This window comes from Salvelinus alpinus, chromosome 23, assembly GCF_045679555.1.
Source record: "Salvelinus alpinus chromosome 23, SLU_Salpinus.1, whole genome shotgun sequence".
NCBI classification, from domain to species: domain Eukaryota; kingdom Metazoa; phylum Chordata; class Actinopteri; order Salmoniformes; family Salmonidae; genus Salvelinus; species Salvelinus alpinus.
Genome location: NC_092108.1, coordinates 25,239,375 through 25,265,030, shown reverse-complemented (window position 1 = coordinate 25,265,030; position 25,656 = coordinate 25,239,375). Strand labels below are relative to the sequence as shown.

Sequence of the window (25,656 nt, the reverse complement as noted above, 5' to 3'; positions counted from 1 at the left end):
TACCGCTAGGTGTGGTCTCCGTCCAAAAACAACACTCTTCCGTGTTCTCAGTAGTACAATATCGGCGCAACAGGAGACGTCGTCGACTGTGCGCGCAGGGACGAGCTCCATTGACGTTTAGGACTACATTTCTTTCAATACCATTTACCTTTTTTTTTTAACAGAATTGCAATCATAAACGGGACTGGAAATTAGTATGTACGGCTCTCAAAGTAGACTTCCGACCATGATTCGGAGGACTAATTCTCGACCAGACCTGACGAGCGGCAGTTTCACCATTCCCAGGAATGACGGCAGCCAGGTCTTCGTCGGTGGAAACAGCTATCAACAGGAATATGGAGATGGATACACCTATTCACAAACTTACTCCAAATCTTCCTTGGGGGGAGGTGGAGGTGGAGGTGGTGGAGGTGGAGGAGCCTACGGAGGGGGTGGTGGTGGTGGGTCATACGGAGGGGATGGTGGAGGGGGCTACGGAGGGGGAGGTGGAGGCGGAGGCGGCTACGGAGGGGGAGCAAGGTATGTAATGTGTACCTTACATGCATAATTACAGTTAGCCTAAATAAAGCACAGGGCAATTCCATGGTAACAAAATGATGCCGACATTTGCGGATTTTTCACTTAAAAATGTATACCAAACAAAAACCATTTAATTCAAAGTTTAACTAACCATAACCAACCACCATGAATAAGGACTACTTTTAACAATGTTCACAGAACATTTTACAAAAACACATTTACAGAAAGAACTGTGCCGACACAAAGTTTGGTAACAGAATACAACTGAGGGACACTTTACCCTAATTCTCTTACCAAACTTTGTATCTGCACAGTTCTTCGTGTAAACGTGTTTTTGTAAAATGTTCAGTGGAAATTGTTAAAAGTAATCCTTGTGCATAGAGTTGTATGGTTTGGTATACTTTGAACTCTGTTACTGTGGCAAAAATGTCATTGGACCAATGGGCCTACACAAGAGTTTTAGATTATAAGGTTTTATCTGTATTTTTGTCAAAATGTATAAATACCCCTAATTCATGATGTTAAATTCAAAAGTATACAAGATATAAAATTACTGACACCATTCAACCAATAGGGTTTGGAACTATAAAGCCAACGATCTCAGAATCATATTTTTGCAGATAGAACCTTATAGTGCCAGACTCTAGTGTACATATCAACCTGGATTGTTTTAGATAAGTGTTGAATAGACCATTCATTATACATATGTACAATGAAAATGAATGAAACTCTGTTTTGTCAAATACATAATAACAGTCTATTGTATCGGCATATATTTCCATTATATCATTAGATCATTAAATACCCCTAAAATCCACAGTTTATTTAAAGGCTTTATTAATTATGATTACATTTAATTACACATTTAAATACATTGAAATCAATGGTCTTTGATTTGAGGAATCAAAAGTATGATATATCCATAGCATTATACCCTTATAAAGTGCTGTTTCACATTAAGTTTAGATGATAAAACTACAGTCACACAATAGTGGTCAATTCCCTTATTCTATAGAGTTTCAATAGCCTGGGTTACATTATAACAACAATAAGAATACAATCACAGACATTACTCAACACATATTCTGGGTCAGAGCCATTGGGCTGTGTTCAAGAGCTGAAACGTGTTGGAAATGTTCAACACACCACACACACACCTTAACTCGATCCTCACCCAGCTATTGCTCAAGAAGTGATGTCATCGAATGATGTCAACTACCTTGTTAATATTGTTAATATTAGTATAATTCAGATTACGAAAGTTATTATAATGGATGCTGTGTTTTGCAATATAACAAACTTTGATGGTGTGTTCCTTGTTTTGTCATGTTTAGTGTGCAGATCATCCAAAAGAAAGCTTTGTTCCTTCAAGGCCAGTGTCAGGAGTACCTGCAGAGAGTACAGCAGATTCTCCAGGCAGTAAGTACTCTCATAGGTCAAAGCATAGTTATGGATGAAATCACACTTAAGCATGCATGACTGCACTTACCCAGACACTGACACAAGACCATGTTTGGTTGTGGAAGAGCAGAATTTTAATCGTTTTAGCTTCAGCATAATGACGTATCTTTCACTTACAAATATGAAGCCATATTTTTTACATTGATGTCTGGGATGTTTATCTGTGTTGATGCAGCATTGGTAGCAGCCGTGGTCTTCAGCTGTACTGATAACATCTCACTCATCTAGAATTACTCAATAGAAAATAGCTCTTTTTGCTTTTTTTGTCCATGAATGGGACATTATTACAGGTCTGCTATCTTCATTTGATCCCTCAGCCCCTACAAAAATGTCAATTCATTATAATTCACATAATTATTCACATTTCCTGTTGCTGCAGGATTATTTTCCTGCTGTGAGAAACTGGTCAAATAAGGTAGCAGATCTGTAGCAGCTTACTGGGCAGTCCTTTGGATAGTGTGGGTATGTTGACAGTACTGGGTTGTGTATGTATGTGTGTGTGTGTGTGTATGTGTATTGTTGTACTGACCATATGATTGTCCTCCCCCAGCGTGGTCCAGCGGTGGAGGTGGACAAGCTGATGAGTATGTCCTCTGAGACTATAGAACAACTGAATGAATGTGCCATAGATCTGCAGCAAATGAGACAACCCAACGACAACATCATCAGGAGGCAAGGACAGCTGTCTGTGTGTTAGAGAGGGACCGAAGGAGTGCATCTGTGTATGTTCGTGTGAAAGAAAGAGAGAGTGTGTGTTTGTGTGTATTTGATAAATGCATTTCTATGTTTGTTTGCGTTTACATTTGTGCTTAAAAACAGATGGGGCAAATCTCCTCTTATCTTTCATGCCTGACACTTCCTGTCTCTCCTTCCCTACAGCGTACAGCAGCTCCAGAGCATGCAGAGTGGGATCATCTCCTCCATCAGTGGGACAATCCAGAGACAGAAGAGAGGAAGCATTGGATGGGAGGAGAGAGGGAGGACCTACGCTGATGCCATGTCCTGGATTGGCCAACAGAAGGTATTATAAAACCTGCATAATTTATTTAGCGATTCCCCCTCAAGGTTGATTGTATAGGGTGTAATATATTCCATCCTCATCTCCAAGCTCTAAACCGGTATAGAGCAGCAGGACATTGTGTGTGTGTGTGTGTGTGTGTGTGTGTGTGTGTGTGTGTGTGTGTGTGTGTGTGTGTGTGTGTGTGTGTGTGTGTGTGTGTGTGTGTGTGTGTGTGTGTGTGTGTGTGTGTGTGTGTGTGAAGGGAGGTTGAAGCATGACACCCATCTCATCGCAGAATCTGACCTGCTGAAACACAAAACCACCACAATGCCAAAACATGGACACTCGGAGAGAGAGACGAGAGCGAGGAAGACAGGAACAGAGACTTAGCAAGAGAGACAGGAACACGGGCAAAGAAGGAGAGGAGTGTAAAATCTGACACTCACCACTGACTCATTCCAATATGGGACATGACTGATCACTTACATGCATACGAGAACACACCCTGCACGCCTTGCTTCCAACTAATTCACTCACTCACACACACCACTCCCTGCCTCTCCCTCTCTCCCTATCCCTTCATCTCTCTCACCCCTTCCCTATCATTATCTCACCTAAGCTCTTCCTTTGTTCCTCTTCGCTCAGATTTTTTCACCTCCCTCTGTGTCTTTCTGGCTTTGTCACTGCATGTTGTGTACAGAACTTTCTCTCCTTCTCTATCACGTTGAGTCAATAAAGGTATTGGCAAGAGTGAAACTTTTCCTGACTCTGTCTCTCTCTCCCCATCCCCCATCTCTCCCTCCCTCCTTCCCTCTCCCTCCCTGCCTCTCTAGTGACCCTACTGTATATCAGTTGTTACATAGCCTCTCTCCCCACACACATCTCCCTCCACCCTATCTCCCTCAGGCTGTCCACTATTTAAAAAGTCATGTCTGAGGTCAAAGTCTATTAACTCCAACAGTCTCGCTCACCAAACGCACATTGTGTCTTTACAGCTTACAGCCATAGATGTATAAACGAAGGGTGGGGAAAGAAAACAAAAGAAAGGATAGACGAAAAAAGGGTGTGTGCAGCTCAGTAGAAACTGGCTGGGGTGGAGGTGGTTGGCCACCCACCCACCCCCAGCCAGTTTCTACTGAAGCAGAACTCAACCCTTTTTCTTATCAAAGCTGAGTGGATTGGAGTGAACTCTACAGGGGGAATAGTTGGAATAGTTTCCTGCTGATGACAGACACACTGATCAGTTAACGGTTATTTACTGCCATCTAGAGAATAGACTTAGGAAGGACACATTTGTTCAGCCTTCCACACAAACAGATAATTGGTTTCGCTAGCACTTTATCACTGTCCGACAGCTGGTATGAACTGGTGTTTACCAGAAAATACTAAATAGAATTGCTAACTACATGACACCAAATTATACTTATTTTAATGAATCCTGAAGCAGAGAGGTTGTTATTCAGTAATACTAATGTAATTAAGCTATTATTGTGGATAATATTGAGTAAACACGGGCAAAACTTCATACATGTTGGTGCCATGATTTTACTTTGACTCAGTGTTGTTGAGAAAATAGAGTAAGCTGTATCGCCTGTATATCTGTCTGTCTGCAGCGTCTGATCGAGACGTCTCCGTGGGGTGAGGACGCGGCCACCATCGAGCAGCAGATCCTCAGCCAGAACAAGTTCCACAGCTCTATACAGAGGAGCCATGAGGTGGATCATGCCAGGGATGAACTGGTGCGTACTATAGAGTTGACTATAACTATTCCTTGGTCAGGTAATATAGCCGTGAAAAACCTCTGTTCCTACTAATCGTCTGTGTGTCTTAACTCAGGCCCAAAAGGATGACAAGGGTGGCCTCCATTCCCTGCAGCAAGAATGGGACAGTCTGCAGGTAGGAGTCCATATTAACAACAAACTATTTAACAAAATAAAGTTATTTGATCATTCCTTTCTTCATAGTTGTATTCACTAGCCTCATTGTGCTCATCTTTGTTCATCTTCTCCTCTGTCAGAAAATGTCATTTGCTCGTACGGGCCAGCTGCGAGAGCTGCAGAACATCATCGACGAGATCTCCAGGGCCATCATGTGGGTCAACGAGAGAGAGGAGGAGGAGCTGGTGTTCAACTGGGGAGACAAGAACATCGACGTCTACATCCCCAAGAAACAGGAGAGCTACTCCGTAAGGCCTTACAATACTGACATGATATGTATCTATTCAGTGCACTTACTACTGTAGTCTCGTGTTATCGCACTTCCAAAGTCTTGTTTTCACTCTGCTATTTACGAATGAACATGAAGTAGCAGAATATCAAGGTCTGGTAACCATGAGGAGATAAGCCTCCTAGGTTGCGACCCAAATGGCACCCTATACCCTATTTAGTGTACTCCTTTTAGTGCACTGTATAAAGAATAGGGGCCATCTGGGACTGTAGTAGTCCTTTTGTAGGTTTACTCACAGACAGTCTATCTTTCTCTCCCAGAAACTGATGAGTGCCCTGGAGGAGAAAGAGAAGGAGCTGAACAAACTGAAGCAGAAAGTGGATGGTCTCCTGAAGAACAATCACCCAGCTTCAGACAAGATAGAGGTGAGAGTCACTGTACCCGTAGCTAGATTTTCAGAATTCCAGTAACTTTTGGAACATTTTGGGAAAGTTACTGGATTTGCATAATTGTATGCTTAGCTCCCCTTTAAGCAGTGAAGTGGTAACATGAGTTTGTTCTACAATATTCATGAAGTTGCTGCTAACTAAGTGTGTTGTTTGTTCCCCAGGCCTATATGGACACTCTGCAAACCCAGTGGAGCTGGCTGCTCCAGATCACCAAGTGTATTCATGTCCACCTGAAGGAGAATGCTGCCTACAGCCAGGTGAATACACACGTAGACATACTTGCATTAACACATAAACACTAAAGTGTGCATAGACACACACACACACACACACACACACACACACACACACACACACACACACACACACACACACACACACACACACACACACACACACACACAGTATCTGTATCCCATGTTCTATTAACCTTCCCTCTCTACTGCAGTTCTTCAAGGAGGCCAATGAGACCTACAGCAAGCTGCAAAAGGACCATGAGATCATCCGTAAGAAGTTTACCTGTGATAAAGGAACACCTCTGGAGAACCTCACTGAGCTCCTGAAGAACCTCGAGGTACCTAACAGTGAATGACACCTGAGAATGTTTCCATATAGGATCTCTCCCACAACTATCATATTTTCAACAAATATTTGATATGAGTAGCAAGCATTTTTGCAGATATCCCTCTTTGACCTCCTTGCTACTCATTATTGAGGATAACTCGTTCCCTCACCTGTTTGCATGGCATGATTTAGAAATGGAAATGTGAACAATATAATGCAAATGTCATAGGGTATATAACAACTATATAGGATGGTTAAAGTTATTTAAAATAGTGGTACCATATTCTTCAGGGATAAGTATAGGACACGTCCTGTTTCTGTGACCCTTATATGACCTGTGTGTTTGTGTCCCCATACAGAGAGAGAAGGAGAGGGTCATGGAGAATAAGAGGCAGGTGAAGCACCTGGTGAATAAGTCCAAGAGCATCGTGAGGCTGAGACCACGTAACCCTGAAGAGAAGAGCAGCACAGCTGTTATAGTACAGGCCCTGTGTGACTTCAAACAGGACCAGGTCAGCACCCCCACACACACCAGATACACACACATACGTACACACACATTTTAAAGTGTTAACCCATTAACTGACGTCGTTTATACAAATTCTTACAATACTACCACCCCTAACACACACATACAATATTTGCATAGAGAAGATCCGCAAGAGTAGTGAGTTTACACTGTTTTGCATGTGTTCTGTGTGTCCTACAGAAAGGGATTTTAAAGGGGGACGAGGGCATCCTGAAGGACAACTCCCAGCGCAGTAAGTGGCACGTGACGGGTCCTGGAGGTCTGGACATGCTGATCCCATCTGTGTGCCTCCTCATCCCCCCACCCAACCCCCTAAGCATCGGCCTGGCCAACAAGTAAGATCCCCTCGACAACCACACTGCTTGGCTCTATGACATTATTACCATTTAAATGGACTAAATAACAGTGCCATAAAAATGACATTACACTACATACTAATAATTTCATAAATGCTGGTGTCAGAATATATCAACTGACTTTACACTGTTATGACACAAACAGATTAGTAACTGATCCTATGTTGTGTATTGCAGGAATGAACAGTACTATGAGGCTATCATGGGCATCTGGAATCAGCTCTACATCAACATCAAGAGCCTCATCTCCTGGCAGTACTGTGTCAAAGACATCAACCATATCAACTCCCTCACCCTCACCATGGTAAGGCCTTAAACAAGACTATGACTTACAATGCAGACAATCTGTCACACCAATCAATAGTGCTACTCTCACAATATGAACAAGGAACACAGGTTTTAGGTGGCAATACAACACAACCATTTGGAAATATTTAACGTTGTGTTTGTGTATTAGACATCTCAAGTGTTGGTCTTATTTAGACATTATTTAACTCTAACATCTCAATCTTTTTCATCCACAACAAGAGGTAAGTAGATGTTTAATGAGCCCTCTTAGCCCACAGTAGTTGTAAATCTCACTCTTCCTTCCTCTCCATCACTCTCTCTCCTAGCTGTCCCAGATGCGTCCTGAGGAGTACCGTAGCATCATTAAGAGTCTGGAGACTCACTACCAGGAGTTCCTCCGCAACAGCCACGGCTCCGAGATGTTTGAAGAGGATGAGAAGAAGAAGATGGAGGGCCAGTATTCTGGAGCCCAGAGCCACTACGACACACTGGTCATAGGGCTGCCTACATACAGTGAGTCCAAGGGTGCCTAGTATACCCAGTTCTTAGATGGCTTAACGCATTCCCTGTCTACACTACAAACTGCATCAGTTCAACTGAATTAGTCAGGAAGGTTAATGGAATGAATTGAATAATAACCAGTGGATACTGTGACCCAATTGCTACAGATGTTTGCCAAGAAATCAATTAGATTATGTTGGATGTCAGTTATAATATGAATATTTATTGCTACTCAATTCGATGCCAGTCCACTAAATTCAAATTGGTTCCATTTCATTTCACAGATCAATCCAACGTGGTGGTGGTCCAGCCTGAGCCGCCCATCAAAGCTAACACTACCAAGATCACCAATACCTCGCTGACTGATACCAGCATCTCCACCCAGGGCTCTAACATGAGCCTGACCCTGCTCAGTGACTTCCAAGCCCTCAGACGCAGGCTGGAGCTGGCTGAATCAGGCCTCAGCCACCACCTCCATGTTTCCCTGGGGGAGAACAGTGTGCAGGAGTGCTCACAGCACCTCCTGAAGCTGGAGGTATGCAACTGCATCTACACCAGAGATACAATAGATGAAATGGGCCTGTGAAAAACATACACCTTTGCATTTCTTCCTCCAGTCATGTAATATATGAGATAGCATGACTGGATAGGTGAACGCAATGTAAGGGAACCTGTGTGGTCAATCCTATCCAATTGTGTTTTTGAATACTGGATTAATTTAAAGTGTTCAAAGATAGCCAATAGATGGCCACAGTGTCTTTCTCATTGAATAATGTCAATCATCTTAACTGCAAACTATTCTACATGATGGACTAACCCTTGTTCCTGAATCTCAGGGCATTCACAATGACCTTGATGGTGTGCGTGATGAGTACCTAAGGCTGAGGGAGAGGGTGGTGAAGCAGCTGGAGGGGACGGCAGCAGACTCGGAGCAGGCCAAGTTCCTCAGGAAAGAGCTGGATCTCCTCAACCAGAAACTGGGAGATCTGCAGGGACTATCCTCTGCCTACCTCCAGAGGTACGGCTCTCACAGGAGCTCCTACCTTATAGTCTTCTTCCTATGTTAAGAAGTAGTTCAGAAAACAAACTGTTTAGCAAATGTTTATTGAGGGTATGTTTCACCTGTGTGAAATGGTTGTAGTTTGTTGTGGTGTTGTTTGTCGTTTCACTGTTGAAAGGTCTTGTTTATTGATGTGGTTTTGTAACGTGGTCTCTGTGTGTATGTGTTCCCTGGGTAGACTGTCATATCTGCAGAACTTGCTCCAGAGCCTCATCCAGGCTGAGGATGTCATCAAGGTCCACGAGGCCCGTCTGACTGAGAAGGAGACCACCTCCCTGGATCTCAACGAGTTGGAGCGCTACAGGGCTACACTCAAGGTCAGACACACCATCAATCACCACTGCTGTCAATTCATATCTGTCAGTTAGTTCATCTATCTGTCAATCAATTCTGATTGTGAGCTGTGTAATATTGCCAAATAATATATGTATATACTGCTTTTGCAATTCAATATTCTAATTGTGCATTAGTGTTGTAGAACTGTGAGAGGGAGTATGTTTCAGCAAGATTCGTATCAGTGTCCAATAGTGTATCTTTAGCATTGCCTGTTGTCTTTCCACTACAGCAAATGAAGTCTGACCTGGAACATAAGAGAGACCTTCTGAAGGCCATGGAGAGTGACCTGGCTAATGCAGTCCACGTGAACAGTCAGATCTCAGCTTCCTTACACAAGTGTGATGTGGACCTGTCCAAGTACGCTGAGCTGGTGACCCAGATGTCTGACCGCTGGAGACGCATCCAGACCCAGATCGACAGCAGGTGAGGACCCTTAGATCTCTAAACATCCACTTCTCACAAACTCTTCAATACCCATACCATGATACATATTCAGTTCTGATGTCGCCTCTATGCCCATGTAGTGGATCCTTCTTGCTAGTATTCAGCAACTCTATTGACCATGGGACTAACTGTTCCTCTTTCTCTTCTCCCTCCTTTTCTCTATTAAATCAAATCAAGCTTTATTTATACAGCACATTTCAGACATGGAATGCAATGCAATGTGCTTCACAGGAAAAAACAAATAAAAAACGCTGAAAATAAAAACGTTTATATTTACTACACAACAGACTTAAGAGGATAAAAACAAAATAATAACAATAAAAACTGAACGACTAAAAAGCACCGTAAGGAAAATAAAATCTTAAAAGGTGTGTTTTTTTTTTAAATATGTCAATAGTTTCGGCTCTCCTCAGGTTTTCTGTCAGGCTATTCCAGAAGCTGGGTGCATAATTACATCCTATCTCATCAGAGTGTGGGACCTGGAGAAGCAGGAGAAACAGCTGAGACATTTCCAGCAGAGCAGCGGAGTGGTTGACCAGTGGATAGACAACGCTAGACAGCGCCAGGACACCCTGCAGACAGCCAAGTTTAGCAACATCCAGGCTGTCATGGAGCACCTCAACCAACAGAAGGTAAGCCACTGCACAGCCATCCCCAAAATATATATTGTTGTTGTGCAATTATGTACAGTACAGACACTGACTGGTTGTTTCAGGTATGATTGATAGATCCTAATGCACTCATGACAAGCCCAGTATGTTTGATGGACAGGTGCTGCACAGTGAGATCAAAGGGAAGAAGGAGAAGGTGGAAGATGTACAGAAAGATGCGGACACCTGCGTTGCCTCCATCAAGGTGAATGCCGTTCTTTCTCAACCTGTCATTCTCTCTACGCCTTCAATGTGGTTGTCACTGAAAGTATCTTACCCGTTTGAATACCACATCAGCACCTAAAACCCTTCCATACTGTAGCATGTACAATACAAATGCTAAGTGCCTGTGTTCACATGTGGTGCTACTTCATTCCAGGACTATGAGCTGCAGCTGGCCTCCTACAGTGCAGGACTGGAGACCCTGTTGAACATCCCTATCAAGAGAACCATGCTCCAGTCCCCTGCCACTGTGGTCAGACAGGAGGTAATGGAGCAGCTTGTCCAACAGGGGGCAGTAGACAGTGTTAAAAATAGATCAGGGCTGTATTCATAAAGCGTCTGAGTAGGATCAGTTTAGCTTTTTAGAGCATAATAAATATGGTTATATGGACAGGGGGGCACATCCTAGATGTTTTATCAATACAGTGACTGGTCTTTACCCTGCTAATGTGGGTAAATGGGATCATGACGCCTGGGGTAGCATAAGGCCAGTCATTACCATTATGTTAATCCATATGTGGTAATCCTTGTTTTTTGGATTGATTTTCTATTTGGCTCTATTAAATTTTTTCCTAAATGTTGGCAAATAAGGTTTCCAATTAACTCTGTTCTAGTGGCTGTTTTTTATGGCTGCTTGTTTATTTATAAACTCTATAACTATCTCCACTAGGGTGCTGACCTCCAGTCTCGCTACATTGAGCTCCTGACCCGCTCCAGTGACTATTACAAGTTCCTGGGAGAGATGCTCAAGAACATGGAGGAACTGAAGGTAAGGGTGTGACGGCACAATCATAAAAATAATGGGTTTGCGATATGTAGCATATGTGTTCCCTCCTAATAAGACTGCAGATTATCAATTTCTAGTGATATGACTTTCCCTGGTTAGGGTAATCTGATCCTAGATCTGTTTTTATGGTCAACTACCATCTCATTGCGACTTTCCTATTTTCCCTCCTCAGATTAGGAACACCAAGATTGAGATGCTGGAGGAGGAGCTTCGTCGTCTAAAGGAGAACATTGGGGACCACAGCCAGAAGAACCGTTCCTTAGAGGACGCCCTGTCTCGGTACAAGCTGGAGCTCTCACAGTCTAAAGAACAACTCATCTCCATGGAGGAGGTGAAGAGGACCACAGCTGTGCAGGTCAGCGTGGCCAGGGAGAGCCTGGACAACACCAGCAGCCAGTTGACTGAGCTCAACGACAAGTTGACCCGTCTCACCTACCAGCTGGACGAGGAGAAGAGGAAGAAGAGGCTGGCCGAGGAGCGCTATACAAGCCAGCAGGAAGAGTACGAGGCGGCCGTGCGCCGGCGCCAGAAGGAGCTGGATGAGCTCAACTGGTCCAAGATCGACTTGGAGAAGGCAGTGAAGGACAAGGAGCGCGAGCTGGACAGGCTGAGGATGCAGCTGGAAGAGGAGGCCACGAGGAGGCGTGGGGCGGAGCAGGAAATCTCTAAGGTAAGAACCCAGTGCAACCAGGAGATGAGTAACCTTAAGCAAACCTATGAGTCGGAGATCCACGTCACCAAGACCACCATCCTCAAGGCTTCTCAGCAGAAACAGGAGGACACGGCTGAGCTCAAACTGCAGTGTGAGGGACTAGAATCGGATAAAAGGGATCTTGAAGAGGAGTTGAGGAGGTTGAGACTGTCTGTGACTCAGACTGAGGCGATGAGGAGGAAGGCAGAAGATGAGGTCCATCAGCAGAGGTCTACAGGGACGGAGGAGTCGAGGAGGAGGAGAGAGCTGGAGATACAGCTCCAGACTGTGGTCACCCAGAGAGGAGAGGAGGAGCTGAGGCAGAAGGAGGCGCTGGCCGAGGCCACCAGTAGCAGCCAGGAGAAGAGCAGGCAGATCAGACTTCTGACACACAACCTGGAGGAGGAGGGCAAGAAGAGAAGTGCCCTGGAGATTGAGCTCACCAAGCTCAGGCAGTCCTACACTGAGCTGCAGACCAGTAATGCCACCTCTCGGGAGGTCATCAACAAGCTCAAGATCTCAGAGCAGGAGATCCACCTGGTCCGAGTGGAGCTGGAAAAGCAGACCAACGAGAGGACCAAGGCTGAGACAACTGCCACCAGGCTGCAGAGCCGCATCAGGGACCTGCAGGCTATGGTGGACGGTCTGGAAGCGGAGATGGAGAAGCAGAAGAGAACCACCCAGGATGAGTTCACCCGCAGGAAGAGGATTGAGTCTGAGCTGGAGAAGATGACCCAGAGCTGCAGAGAACACACCACCTCCCTCAACACCTTCAGGGCCAAGCAGGAAGAGGTGTCCACCTCAGGGAGGAAGTACGAACAGGAGCTCAGGGCTCTCCAGGAGGCTCTGGACAAGAGCCTGCGGGAGCACAAAGCCACCACGGAGCACCTGGGGCAGGCATCTGCAGAGTTAAAGGCTCTCCAACAGCAGCTCTTCCAAGAGCAGGGGAAGGTCCGTGAAGTCAATCTCCGCAACGAGAGCCTCTACAAAACCATAGAGGAGAAGAGTCGACTGCTCAATGATGCCACCACAGAGATCGAGAAACTTCAGAGCCTTACTCAGAATCTGACCAAGGAGAGGCTGAGGCTTGAGGAGGAACTGAGAGGAGTGAAGCAGGAGAAAGAGCAACTAAAACTTAACAGAAATAGTGTGGATGGAGAGAGCCAAGCCCAGATCTCATCCCTGCATGTCCAGCTCCAGAGCAGCAGCAAGATGACACTGGAACTCCAAGCCCTCATCAAGGACCTGACCAAGGAGAGGGAAAAGCTAAAGTCGGATTTGGACAAAGTCCAAAAGCAATCCATAGAGGTATTTTGATTGATCTGAGGGGCAAATTCCAAATAATTCAAACAAATCTGCATGAATGAATGAGTGGCACTGGGAGGATTAAATTCAAATAATTTACAGTGGGGTCCAACGTTATTGGATCCCTTAATAATGATGCCATTTTTTGTGAAAAAAATCATACAAATACTGAGCTGTAGTGTATGGTCAAAAAAATATATACACTACCATTCAAAAGTTTGGGGTCACGTAGAAATGACCTTGTTTTCAATGAAAACATACATGAAATTAGTTGCAAAATGAATAGGAAATATAGTCAAGATGTTGACAAGGTAATACATAATGATTTTTAATTGAAATAATAATTGTGTTCTTCAAACTTTGGTTTCGTCAAATAATTTGCAGCAATTACAGCCTTGCAGACTTTTGGCATTCTAGTTGTCAATTTGTTGAGGTAATCTGAAGAGATTTCACCGCATGCTTCCTGAAGCACCTCCTATCAGGAATCAAGGTAAGACCCAGATGCAGATGCGTCGAATTGACAATGGTTTAATAGTCCAACAGGGGCAGGCAATAGACAGGTCAAGGCAGGCAGGGGTCAGTAAACCAGAGGTGGGGCAACGGTACCGGACGGCATTCAGGGTCAGGGCAGGCAGAGGTCAACAATCCAGAGGTGGGGCAAGGGTACAGGTCGGCAGTCAGGGTCAGGCAGGCGGGCTCAGAGTCAGGATAGGCAAGGGTCAAAACCAGGAGGGCGAGAAAAAGGAGACTGGGAAAAGCAGGAGCTGGCAACGGACAAACAGTGAACACAGGTATAAATACACAGGGGATAATGGGGAAGATGGGTGACACCTGGAGGGGGTGGAGACAATCACAAGAACAGGTGAAACAGGTCAGGGTGTGACAGTACAGCCCCTTCTAGGGGAAACACCTGGCATCCTACCTGGGCGCATACCTGGTTGACCAGGGTGTCGGCGTTGAAAATCCACAATGAGGCCTGGGTCCAGGATGTCCCTGGTGGGGGACCAGCACCTCTCCTCCGGGCCATAACCCTCCCAGTCAACCAGGTACTGGAACTCCCTGCCCTGGGGTCAAACCTTCAGGGCTGTGAGACATAGGTTTGACTCTGGACACATGAAAGGTGGGATGTATATGAAGGGTACGGGGAAACAGAAGACGAACAGCAGAGGGGCTAATAATTTTGGAAATGGGAAATGGGCCGATAAACCAGGGGGAGAGTTTGTGGGATTCCACCCGGAGGGGCAGATCCCGGGTGGATAGCCATACCTTCTGCCTGAGACGATACCGGCGACCCGGGGTCCGATGGAGATCCGCCTGTCATCGATACCTGAAGGTGGTCTTGAGGACGGCCGATGTGGTAGAGCAGGGAAGGGTGTTGCGGGCGTACTCGACCCACACCAGCTGCTGGCTCCAGGAGGTGGAGTTTAGCGGAGACCAGGCAGCGCAGAGTAGTCTCAAGACCCTGGTTGGCTCGCTCCTACTGGCCATTGGACAGGCTGGCCCACGACCCAATGAGGGCACAGAACACCTTCCAGAACCGGGACGAGAACTGAGGCCTCTGGTCGGAGACCGTTTCCACGAGCAGTCCATGGATCCGGAAGAGGTGCTGCACCATGAGCTGGGCCATCTCCTTGGCCAAAGGTAGTTTGGGGAGAGGAACAAAGTAAGCGGCCTTGGAAAACCGGTCAACCACAGTCAGGATTGCAGTGTTGCCCTCAGACAGGGGGAGACCTGTGACGAAATCCAGGGATATGTGGGACCAGTGTCAGTGAGGGACAGGTAGTGGCTTCAGAAGAGGAGTCTTATTCTGAGCACAGACCGTGCAGGCGGAGACAAACGAGCTGACATCCGGAACCATGGGTTCCGGCCAGGGTCTAACGGGAGCCCGGGTGGCAGGCAAGCCTGGCGCAATGGGCCCACTCCAGGACCGCAGTGTCGACAGCATCAGGCACAAACATCCGATTATCAGGGCCTCCAGGGTTCGGCTCGGACCGCTGCGCCTCCCGGACCTGTTTCCCTATACCCCAGTTGAGTGCCATCACCAGGCACGAGGTGGGAAGGATGGTCTCGGCCTCCGGGGTGGTACCCGTGGGGCTATAGCGGCGTGACAGTGCATCCGACTTGACATTCTTGGATCCAGGCTGGTACGAGAAGGAGAAGTTGAACCATGTGAACAGCAGGGCCCATCTGGCTTGCCTGGAGTTGAGGTGCTTGGCGGTGGGTGCGGAGATACTCCAGGTTCTTATGGTCGGTCCACACGATGAATGGGTGTTCCACCCCCTCCAGCCAGTGCCTCCATTCCTCCAACGCCATCTTCACCGCGAGAAGCTCACAATTCCCCACATTGTAGTTATTTTCCGTGGCGTTGAGGCGTGGGAGAAGAAGGCGCAGGGATGTAGCTTGAGGTCAATAATCCAGAGCTGGGGCAAAGGTACAGGTCGGCAGGCTCAGGGTCAGGCAGAGTGGTCGGGGAAGGCAGAGTGGTCAGGCAGGCGGGCTCAGAGCCAGGACAGGCAAGGGTCAAAACTAGGAGAGCAAGAAAAAGGAGAGACTGGGAAAAGCAGGAGCTGGGAACAAAAACACAGGCTGACTTGACAAACTGGCAACAGACAAACAGAGAACATAGGTATAAATACACAGGGGAAGATGGGGAAGATGGGCGACACCTGGAGTGGGGTGGAGACAATCACAAGGACAGGTGAAACAGATCAGGGTGTGACACCTCCCACAAGTTGGATTGTCTTGATGGGCACTTCTTACGTACCATACAGTCAAGCTGCTCCCACAACAGCTCAATAGGGTTGAGATCCGGTGACTGTGCTTTCCACTCCATTACAGACAGAATACCAGCTGACTGCTTTTTCCCTATATAGTTCTTGCATAGTTTGGAGCTGTGCTTTGGGTCATTGTCCTGCTGTAGAAGGAAACTGGCTCCAATTAAGTGCCGTCCACAGGGTATGGCATGGCGTTGCAAAAGGGAGTGATAGCCTTCCTTCCTCAAGATACCTTTTACCCTGTACACATCTCCCACTTTACCACCACCAAAGCACCCCCAGACCATCACATTGCCTCCACCATTCTTGACAGATGGCGTCAAGCACTCCTTCAGCATCTTTTCATTTTTTTCAGCGTCTCACTAATGTTCTTCTTTGTGATCCGAACTCCTCAAACATAGATTTGTCTGTCCATAGCACTTTTTTTTCCAATCTTCCTCTGTCCAGTGTCTGTGTTCTTTTGCCCATCTTAATCTTTTCTTTTTATTGGCCAGTCTGAGATATGGCTTTTTCTTTGCAACTCTGACTAGAAGGCCAGCATCCCGAAGTCGCCTCTTCACTGTTGACGTTGAGACTGGTGTTTTGCGGGTACTATTTAATGAAGCTGCCAGTTGAGGACTTATGAGGCATCTGTTTCTCAAACTAGATACTCTAATATACTTGTCCTCTTGCTCAGTTGTGCACCAGGGCCTCACACTCCCACTCCCACTTTGGCCAGGGCGCAGTTGTAAATGAGAACTTGTTCAACTCAACCTTGTTAAATAAAGGTGAAATAATAGTAGTTCACAGCGTTGTACGAAATCTTCAGTTTCTTGACAATTTCTCGCCTTCTTTTCTCAGAACAAGAATAGACTGACAAGTTTCAGAAGAAAGGTCTTTGTTTCTGGCCATTTTGAGCCTGTAATCGAAACCACAAATGCTAATTGAGCTAATACTGATGCTCCAGATACTGAACTAGTCTAAAGAAGCCCAGTTTTATTGCTTCTTTAATCAGCACGACAGTTTTCAGCTGTGCTAACATAATTACAAAAGGGTTTTCTAATGATCAATTAGCCTTTTAAAATTATAAACTTGGATTAGCTAACACAATGTGCTATTGGAACACAGGAGTGGTGGTTGCTGATAATGGGCCTCTGTACACCTATGTAGATATTCCATGAAAAATATGCAATTTCCAGCTACAATAGTCATTTACAACATTAACAATATCTACACTGTATTTCTGATAAATTGTATGTTATTTTAATGGACAAAAATGTGCTTTTCTTTAAAAAACAAGGACATTTTTAAGTGACCCCAAACTTTTGAACGGTAGTGTATATATTTTATACTAATACAATTGCTCATAGAAATATATTTTGTTTAACAAGAAGTAATAAGACGATAGGGGTAAAAATGATAAGATCACATGTTTTAAATAATCCAGCCCTCTACCCTTGCGAGGATAGCCCCACTGAGCCTTGGAGAACACATTGGGATGGATCTTAGACTATTCCTCCATACAGAATACCTCCAGATCCTTGATATACTTGTTGATTTTGTGGTCAATTAACTATTTGTTTGTGGATTTTGATGTGTGCTTGGGGTTATTGTCTTGCTGGAAGATTCACTTGTGGTCTAGTTTTAGCCTCCTTGCAGAGGCAACCAGGTTTTTTGCTAAAATGCCGTTGACCTTAACAAGTGCTATTTTCATGTTACCTGACCAAAGCACCTCCTGGAGTTTGCTAAACGCCATTTGCACTTGGATTTGAACCGGCGCTATGGTCATGTGACACGAAAATAGGGATCTTTGGCCATACACACCAGCGGTGCGTTTGGCCTTTGAAAGAACAATGCATATGCAGAAAATATCTGATCCCTAATGTAAAGAAATGGTTAATTGAACAGAAAATCTAAGTTTCCGGACATAATCCCATTGAAAACCTGAGGTTTGAATTGAAGAGGGCAGTCCATAAGTGCAGACAAGGGATATCAAGGATCTGGAAATATTCTGTATGGAGGAATGGTCTAAGATGCCTCCCAATGTATTCTTCAATCGCATAAAATATTTTAGAAAAGTCTCAGTGTTGTTAACCTCACAAGGGGAGGGTGCTGGAGTATTGGAAACAGGGGAACCATTTTTTGGTGTAAATAAAAATCTCTTTCTCTCATAAATATAGCATTTCCCCCAAAAATATTTCGTACACTATGGCTCAGTATTGGCATTATTTGTTTTATAGTCTTTTTTGCTCATCTTTATCAAGGGATCGACTAATTTTGGACCTCACTGAATGTGATGATTCAATGTTTTCTATGATTCTGATTCTGATCCACTAAGGTTTTGGGTAACACTTTATTTTAAGGGTGCGTAATAAACCATTTATAAGGCATTTTTAAACCATGTATGAGGCATTTACAAACACTATGCTCACAATGTATTAATCATTATTCCCACATTTGTAAATGTTAGTTAGCTAGAAATTCACACATTTATATACACACCTGCTCTTTCCATGACATAGATTTACCAGGTGAATCCAGGTGAAAGCTATGATCCCTAATTAGTGTCACTTGTTAAATCCACTTAAATCAGTGTAGATCAAGGGGAAGAGACAGGTTACTGAAGGATATTTAAGCCTTGAGACAATTGAGACATGGATTGTATATGTGTGCCATTCAGTGCCTTTGAACGGGGTATAGTAGTAGGTGACAGGCGTGTCGGTTTGTGTGTGTCAAGAACTGCAGGGCAAAAGGGGGTGCAACTCAATATTAGGAATGTGTTGTACACTCAGTATATTTCCTTAGATATCCTGTGTTGTGTGCTTATTCTTTTATCAGGGACTGCTGGATTGACTACCAATGGCATGCCCATCTTTTTTTTTTGTTGAAATTACACTGGTCACTCAAAACATTTATAAAGTATTTACAAAGCAGAAATAGTGCTCACTTTAAATTAGGTGCTGCAAAAATACTTTACCAATGATTTGTAAATGGTTTAAAAATGTGGAAGTAATGATTAATAAATGGTGAACACACACTTTATATAAATGCATTGGTTTATTACAGATTCTTAAAATAAAGTGTTACCATGTTTGGTAATTTCTCCAAATTTTGATTGAGAAAATGGGTTTTCTTTTGTTCACTTAAATAACAATTGTATTGTATTGTTAATATTACTCAACTATTCATTATGAATAAGTCCTAAATCAACTGGCTAAATTATATAATAATTTCATCAATAATTGAATAGTTTTCTCAGAGGACCAATGTTCACCACCTGACTACTTCCATGGTTTACACTGGACTCGCTCAACGATATCTACAGTATATCACATCAATACGTGCTCTGGTTGCTGGAAATATGCATTATCTGGGTCCCTGCTTAAATGTTTTTTTTCCCTCAATATTTTTACCAGATGTGGAGAGGGCAAACCGCATGACCACAGTGTTACCTACTTTTCAAAATTACTTATATGAAAGGAATGTGTAACAAATGATTTGTACAGTCTTTATCCATATAGGTATTTTTAACATGGGAGTGTGTTGACCAATATGTCTTGTTCTCTGTTTCCCATCCAGACCTCCATGATTGTGCAGAAGTCTCAGACCCACTACACTGAAATCCTGTCTGATAGGGACGCCCTTCTGATCAAGTTGAAGCAGCTGGAACAGGACAAGACCCAACAGGGTCACTATAAAGAGGAACTGAATCGCATCAAGGTCTCCCTGGAGACTGAGCTGCGCAACAAACAGCGTCTCCAGGAAGAACGAGACAAGATGCAAAAGGACTTCACCTACTGGAAGAGCCAGTACGAACTGAAGGAGAGCCAGATGAGGCAGAGCGACTCGGACAAGGACAAGATGGAGAGGGAGAGACTCTCCCTGAAGAGCGAGTTGGAGCGTATGATAGTGGAGCTGACGACCGTGGAGGAGAGGTATAAGGGCAGGCTGCAGAGCTCAGAGAGGGAGGTGTCAGACCTGGCCCTGAAGAGAGACGCCCTGGAGAGGGAGTTGAGGAGGCGTCAGCAGAGACCTGACTCCATGAGCATCCAGACCCAGACAGACGAGAAGGTGGTCACCGTGGACCCGTCTAAACTGGTGTTCGATGGGGTTCGCCGTAAGGTCACCGCCCACCAGTTGTGTGACTGTGGCATTATCAGCAAGGCCACCCTGGAGCAGCTGCTGAAGGGAAAGAGGACCGTGGAGGATGTGGCCGTCGACATCCAGCTTAGCCTCAAGGGAACAGGCGTCATTGCAGGCATGATCAGAGGACCCCAGGGCAGGATGTCCATCACTGAAGCCAAGACCAAGAACCTTCTGAGCCAAGAGAGTGCCCTAATGCTACTGGAGGCCCAAGCTGCCACCGGCCACATCATGGACCCCAAGTTTAACGAGAAGATGTCTGTTGATGCTGCCTCCTCCAGAGGAGTGGTGGACACAGACGATAGAGACGCCCTCATGACAGCTGAAGCAGCCAGTGCAGGCTTCAAAGATCCATACACCGGCAAGCTGCTGTCCATTGGACAGGCTCTGAAGCTGAAACGTCTGGACAAGGAGACAGCCCTCCGGTTGCTACAGGCCCAGGAGTCTGTTGGAGGAATCCTGGACCCAGTTCTGAGTGTGTTCCTGCCCAAAGACCTTGCCCTTGACCGCAATCTGATTGATGAAGACCTCTACAGGGCTCTGAACAAGAAGCCAGCCTGCTATCTGGACCCAGTCACTGAGAAGAAGATCAGCTACAGTGACCTAATGTTGAAGTGTAGGATTGAGCCCGCCTCTGGCATGCTGCTCCTCTCAGCCCCGGAAAAGCCCATGACCGTGCAGGGCCTCAGGGGAGAGGTGTCCGTCACAGAGCTGATCGACTCCAACTTGCTGTCTGAGACAGATCTACAGAAGCTGAACCAGGGCAAGCTCAGCAGCAAGGACATCGAGGACAAGCTCAAGAACTACCTGCGTGGTTCTAACTGCATCGCAGGGATCTATGATGAAGCCAACAACAGGACAATGACCATCTACCAGGCCATGAAGGATGGTCTGCTCAGACAAGGAACCACCCTGGAGCTTCTGGAAGCCCAGGCTGCCTCTGGCTTCATGATCGACCCTGTCAACAATGTCTGCCTGACTGTGGATGAGGCCTCGAAGAGAGGCCTTGTGGGCAAAGAGTTCAAGGACAAGCTGATGTCTGCAGAGAGGGCCGTCACTGGATACAAAGACCCACACACTGGCAAGACCATCTCCCTCTTCCAAGCCATCGAGAAGGATCTGATTGAGAAGGGCCATGGGATCAGACTGCTTGAGGCTCAGATAGCCAGCGGTGGCATCATCGACCCCAAGGAGAGCCACCGTATCGATGTAGACATCGCCTACAAGAGGGGCTACTTCGATGAGGAGATGAATGAGATCCTGACCTATGAAGGAGATGACACCAAGGGCTTCTTTGACCCCAACACCCAAGAGAACCTGACATACCTGCAGCTGAAGGAGAGGTGCATCACAGACCCCAAGACTGGCCTGGTTCTCCTACCCCTGAGAGACAAGACAAAGCCCCAGCAGACGGTTCAGCAGAGCAGCCAGAATACCGTCCTCCGTAAGAGGAGGGTAGTGATCGTGGACCCTGACACTGGAATAGAGATGACCGTGAGGGAAGCCTACCATAAGGAGCTCATTGACTATGACACCTTCCTAAGTCTTTCAGAGCAGGAGTGTGAATGGGAGGAGATCACCATCACAGCTTCTGATGGTTCAGCCCGTCTGGTGGTGGTGGACAGGAAGACAGGCACCCAGTATGACATCCAGGACTCCCTGGACCGTGGCATCATTGACCAGACCTCTCTGGAGCAGTACCGATCAGGAACCCTGACTCTCCCTCAGTTCGCTGACCTCATCACCAGCAATAGCAACCTCAGCGAGTTGACAATGACCACCAGAAACATGGAGGACGTGGCCACCTGCAGCAGCCCCCCCCAGGCCCGCCCCTCTTCCCCCACCGTCCGCAAGCGCTTCAATAACATCTCCATCATCTTCTCCCCGCCAGAGGAGTTTGACGAAGGGAGCCCTGTTGCGGCCATCTTTGACACTGAGACGATGGAAAAGATCACCATTCCGGAGGCTCTACGGAGAGGCTTAGTGGACACCATTACAGCTCAGAGGTTGCTGGAGGCCCAGGCGTGTACTGGAGGCATCATCAACCCCACCAATGGTCAGAGGCTCAACCTGGAAGATGCTGTGCACCAAAGCATCATTGACAATGACATGGCCACCAAGCTGAAGCCAGCCCAGAAGGCCTTCATGGGCTTCGAGGACATGAAGACCAAGAGGAAGATGTCTGCGGCCGAGGCCATGAAGGAGAAATGGCTGCCTTATGAGGCCGGACAGAGATTCCTGGAGTTCCAATACCTGACAGGAGGTCTGCTGGAGCCCGGTACGGGCCAGAAGACCTCTATCGAGGAGGCCATCCGACGAGGCTGGCTGGACGGTCGTGGAGCCCAGAAGCTACAGGACACGCGGAGCCACACCAAGAACCTGACCTGCCCCAAAACCAAGCTGAAGATCTCCTACAAGGAGGCCATGGACAGCTGCATGGTGGAGGAAGGCAAAGGCATGAAGATGCTCCAGGCCTCCTCCATATCCACCAAGGGCATTAGTAGCCCCTACAACGTGTCCAACCCAGGCTCCCGTTCGGGCTCCAGGACTGGCTCTCGTACAGGGTCTAGGAGTGGCTCTCGCAGGGGCAGTGTGGATTACTCCTCCAGTTACAGCTCCTTCACAACTTCTTCCTCCACCACCTTTAGCTCCAACTGACAGTTCTATTATTAAAACACACTTACAGAGAAAAGAGGGTGTGGAGTAGATTGGAGTAGACTGTGCCTATGTGATGTGGCACATTTGTTATGGTTATGGAAAGTGGGTTAGGTGGGGTTAGCATTTGTGATGTGGTATATTTTTCATTAATTGTGTTTAGTTGGTGTTTTGTGCTGTCAACGAAATCTGGTTGGTGGTATAAAGGCTGGGTATATTGAGAAATATGTTAGAATGTTTTGTTAGGATTCATTCTGGATCTATGTCAATGTTTAGATTTGTTTAAACTTGGGTGAAAAGGAATTTAGTGTTGAAATATATAACATTTTGCCCAAAAAAAGAAACTGCTTTTAAATTGTACTTAGCTTTGTTTTTATGTAGACACATGGTTGTTGTTTAATTTGAATGGGAGGGAATCAATTAGTGTTTCAAAGATCCTTCGCTCACAGATCTACAACAGGGGTAGGCAACTAGATTAAGTCACGGGACCATTTTTGTCGGAGCGAATGGCCTTGTCTTGGAAAATAATAAGAATCATTTGTACACTTCAAATTGACCACAACTAAGCCCCAAAATAGATTATATTTGAAAATACCATTGATACACAATCACTTTTTAAAAACATTCTTTGTGGGAATACTTGTGAAAATATTTCGTAAATTAAACACATTTTTAGCTGAATGGCTGGTGATTTTAGTCTTTTTGACCAAAAACGAACCCCCACTCTACTTGATAATGGCATATATTTTACAACACAATGTGCTGAATTGTAAAACAAGTAATAAACCATTATGAATGAAATAATGTTGTATTCCAAAGGATTGAAAAATAAAAGTTTATTATTCCCAACAGTCATTTGTAAGTGTCCTGTAGAGTTCTTCATAGTTCCATCATTAGTCTATAGAGATTTAGGAAGCATAATAATAGGGAGAATATGCCCTCATACTATGATGATAATGCAATGCTGCTTTTCAACTCTAACACCAGTGTTACACTAGTGTATACACCCTTATGTTATCCTAGGGTAATTGTGTTTCCATCGGTAGGACTGACAGTGTAGACTTGTGAAGAACAGAATCAACAACCTTTGCATAATCAAAACAGTTGCTTTGTGAGGTGTTAACTGTCGAAGGTGTAAACCCATGTACACTGTTAGCCATTGTTATGTAAATGCAGCCTGAAAAGCCCCTGCAGGCCTTGCCTTGGCCCCAAGTCAGAGCAGGTCCACCGAGGCCAAGGCCCAGTGAGTCCCAGGAGCCAACACAGGTAAATCCTCTTTGGAAATGCACCAATAGTGGGTTCACCCATAGATGGTGCTAACGGCTAATCAGTGACGGTTTGCCCAGGGAGTTGGCTTGCGCTCTCACAAACTCAATGGGGTTATTGAAGACCAAGTCCCATACCACTCCACTCATACACTGTTCTAAATATTTTTTTGCCGTGGAAATTTACCACACAATCATAACTGACAACTGCAAATAAGCCATATAATGAAAATGTATACAATCCTTTCATAAGATGATATACTCACAGGAAGCTGTTTTAGATGACAACAACCCAGAAATGCCAGTGTGTGTGTAGGCTGGTGATATGAGGACTGTTTTTTAGAACAATGGCAGGCTTTATTTTGGACAGAGTCAATCATTTGCTGGTCACTCCTTCAGTAACCAAGGTTCGCCACTCACAAAGTGCTGTTATGTAAGCCAGATTCCACTGTCCTCAGGTCAGCTACCAAAGAACTAAATCATCTCCAACATGCCACGGGTCATTGTAACATTGCACTACTACACAACAGGAGGTACAGATAAGTGACTTTCAATAGTGTTCCAAATGTGTTCTTCTGAAACCCTGTGGCGACTGGAACCTACTCTATAGAGATGATCTGTCATTACAATGTATTCACTCCCACGTTTCAGGTTGTGCACTTTCTTCCACGTCAACATGTCACACGTCCTGGGGGTTGGTATAGCTGTTGTTACCGATAGTTACTGTAGGCCTATGTACTTCAATTTTGTCTATTATTTGCATCTTATTTGCATTTAATGTGGTCCCAGTGATTGGTATTGCTGTAACCCACTTCCGTTCTTCATGTGTCGTTTTGACTTGCTTCATTCGAGATAATATGCCAAATATTAATAGAAAAATTAACAGTTCAGATGGATAAACATTACAATGACAATATGGGTGTATTTTAGACTGATCTATAGATGAAAATACACATAAAACAAACACAATAAACCAAACACAAACAAATTTTGCTGCAGAGGGATGACATTCAGTAGTCAATTACATATTTTGATGGTGGTCCCATCTTTATTCATTCAGCTGTATATGGTGTATATACATTATAATGAGAGTGAAGGTCACCCTTGTAAGAGCTACACTATATATACAAAAGTATGTGGACAACCCTTCAAATTAGGGGATTCTGCTATTTCAGCCACACCTGTTTCTGACAGGTGTATAAAATCGAGCACACAGCCATGCAATCTCCATAGCCTGACATTGACAGTAGAATGGCCTTACTGAAGAACTCAGAGACTTTCAACGTGGCACTGTCATAGGATGCCACCTTTCCAGCAAGTCCGTTTGTCAAATTTCTGCCCTACTAGAGCTGCACCGGTCAACTGTAAGTGCTGTTATTGTGAAGTGGAAACGTTTAGGAGCAACAACGGCTCAGCCGTGAAGTGGTAGGCCACACAAGCTCACAGAACGGGACCGCCTACTATCCTCGGTTGCAACACTCACTACTGAGTTTGAAACTGCCTCTGGAAGCA

At 45.4% G+C, this 25,656-nt stretch overlaps 1 protein-coding gene across 2 annotated transcripts; it reads left to right on the top strand.

Moving 5' to 3' along the window:
* Positions 1 to 23,734, top strand: LOC139550657 (desmoplakin-A-like). Of its 2 annotated transcripts, none has more exons than XM_071361677.1 (24): positions 1 to 519; positions 1,854 to 1,938; positions 2,531 to 2,652; positions 2,860 to 3,001; positions 4,594 to 4,719; positions 4,817 to 4,876; positions 4,998 to 5,165; positions 5,467 to 5,571; positions 5,757 to 5,852; positions 6,044 to 6,169; positions 6,519 to 6,671; positions 6,869 to 7,023; positions 7,222 to 7,348; positions 7,659 to 7,845; positions 8,118 to 8,368; positions 8,670 to 8,851; positions 9,072 to 9,210; positions 9,459 to 9,652; positions 10,143 to 10,305; positions 10,445 to 10,528; positions 10,703 to 10,810; positions 11,216 to 11,314; positions 11,505 to 13,331; positions 19,661 to 23,734. In XM_071361677.1, the coding sequence occupies exons 1-24, from the start codon at positions 197 to 199 to the stop codon at positions 22,880 to 22,882; spliced, it is 8,244 nt and encodes a 2,747-aa protein (XP_071217778.1). In that variant the 5' UTR covers positions 1 to 196; the 3' UTR covers positions 22,883 to 23,734. The 2 variants fall into 2 exon arrangements, with proteins under 2 accessions (XP_071217778.1, XP_071217779.1); XM_071361678.1 differs by having other exon boundaries at positions 2 to 519; positions 11,505 to 12,002.
* The last annotated feature ends 1,922 nt before the right edge of the window (positions 23,735 to 25,656 follow it).

Bases quoted from the DNA above. Each gene is read 5' to 3' on its own strand.
- LOC139550657 (XM_071361677.1), top strand. From the start codon at position 197: ATGTACGGCTCTCAAAGTAGACTTCCGACCATGATTCGGAGGACTAAT. The intron at 7,024-7,221 runs GTAAGATCCCCT...TGTGTATTGCAG, and splicing joins AGCATCGGCCTGGCCAACAA to GAATGAACAGTACTATGAGG. The intron at 7,846-8,117 runs GTGAGTCCAAGG...TTCATTTCACAG, and splicing joins CATAGGGCTGCCTACATACA to ATCAATCCAACGTGGTGGTG.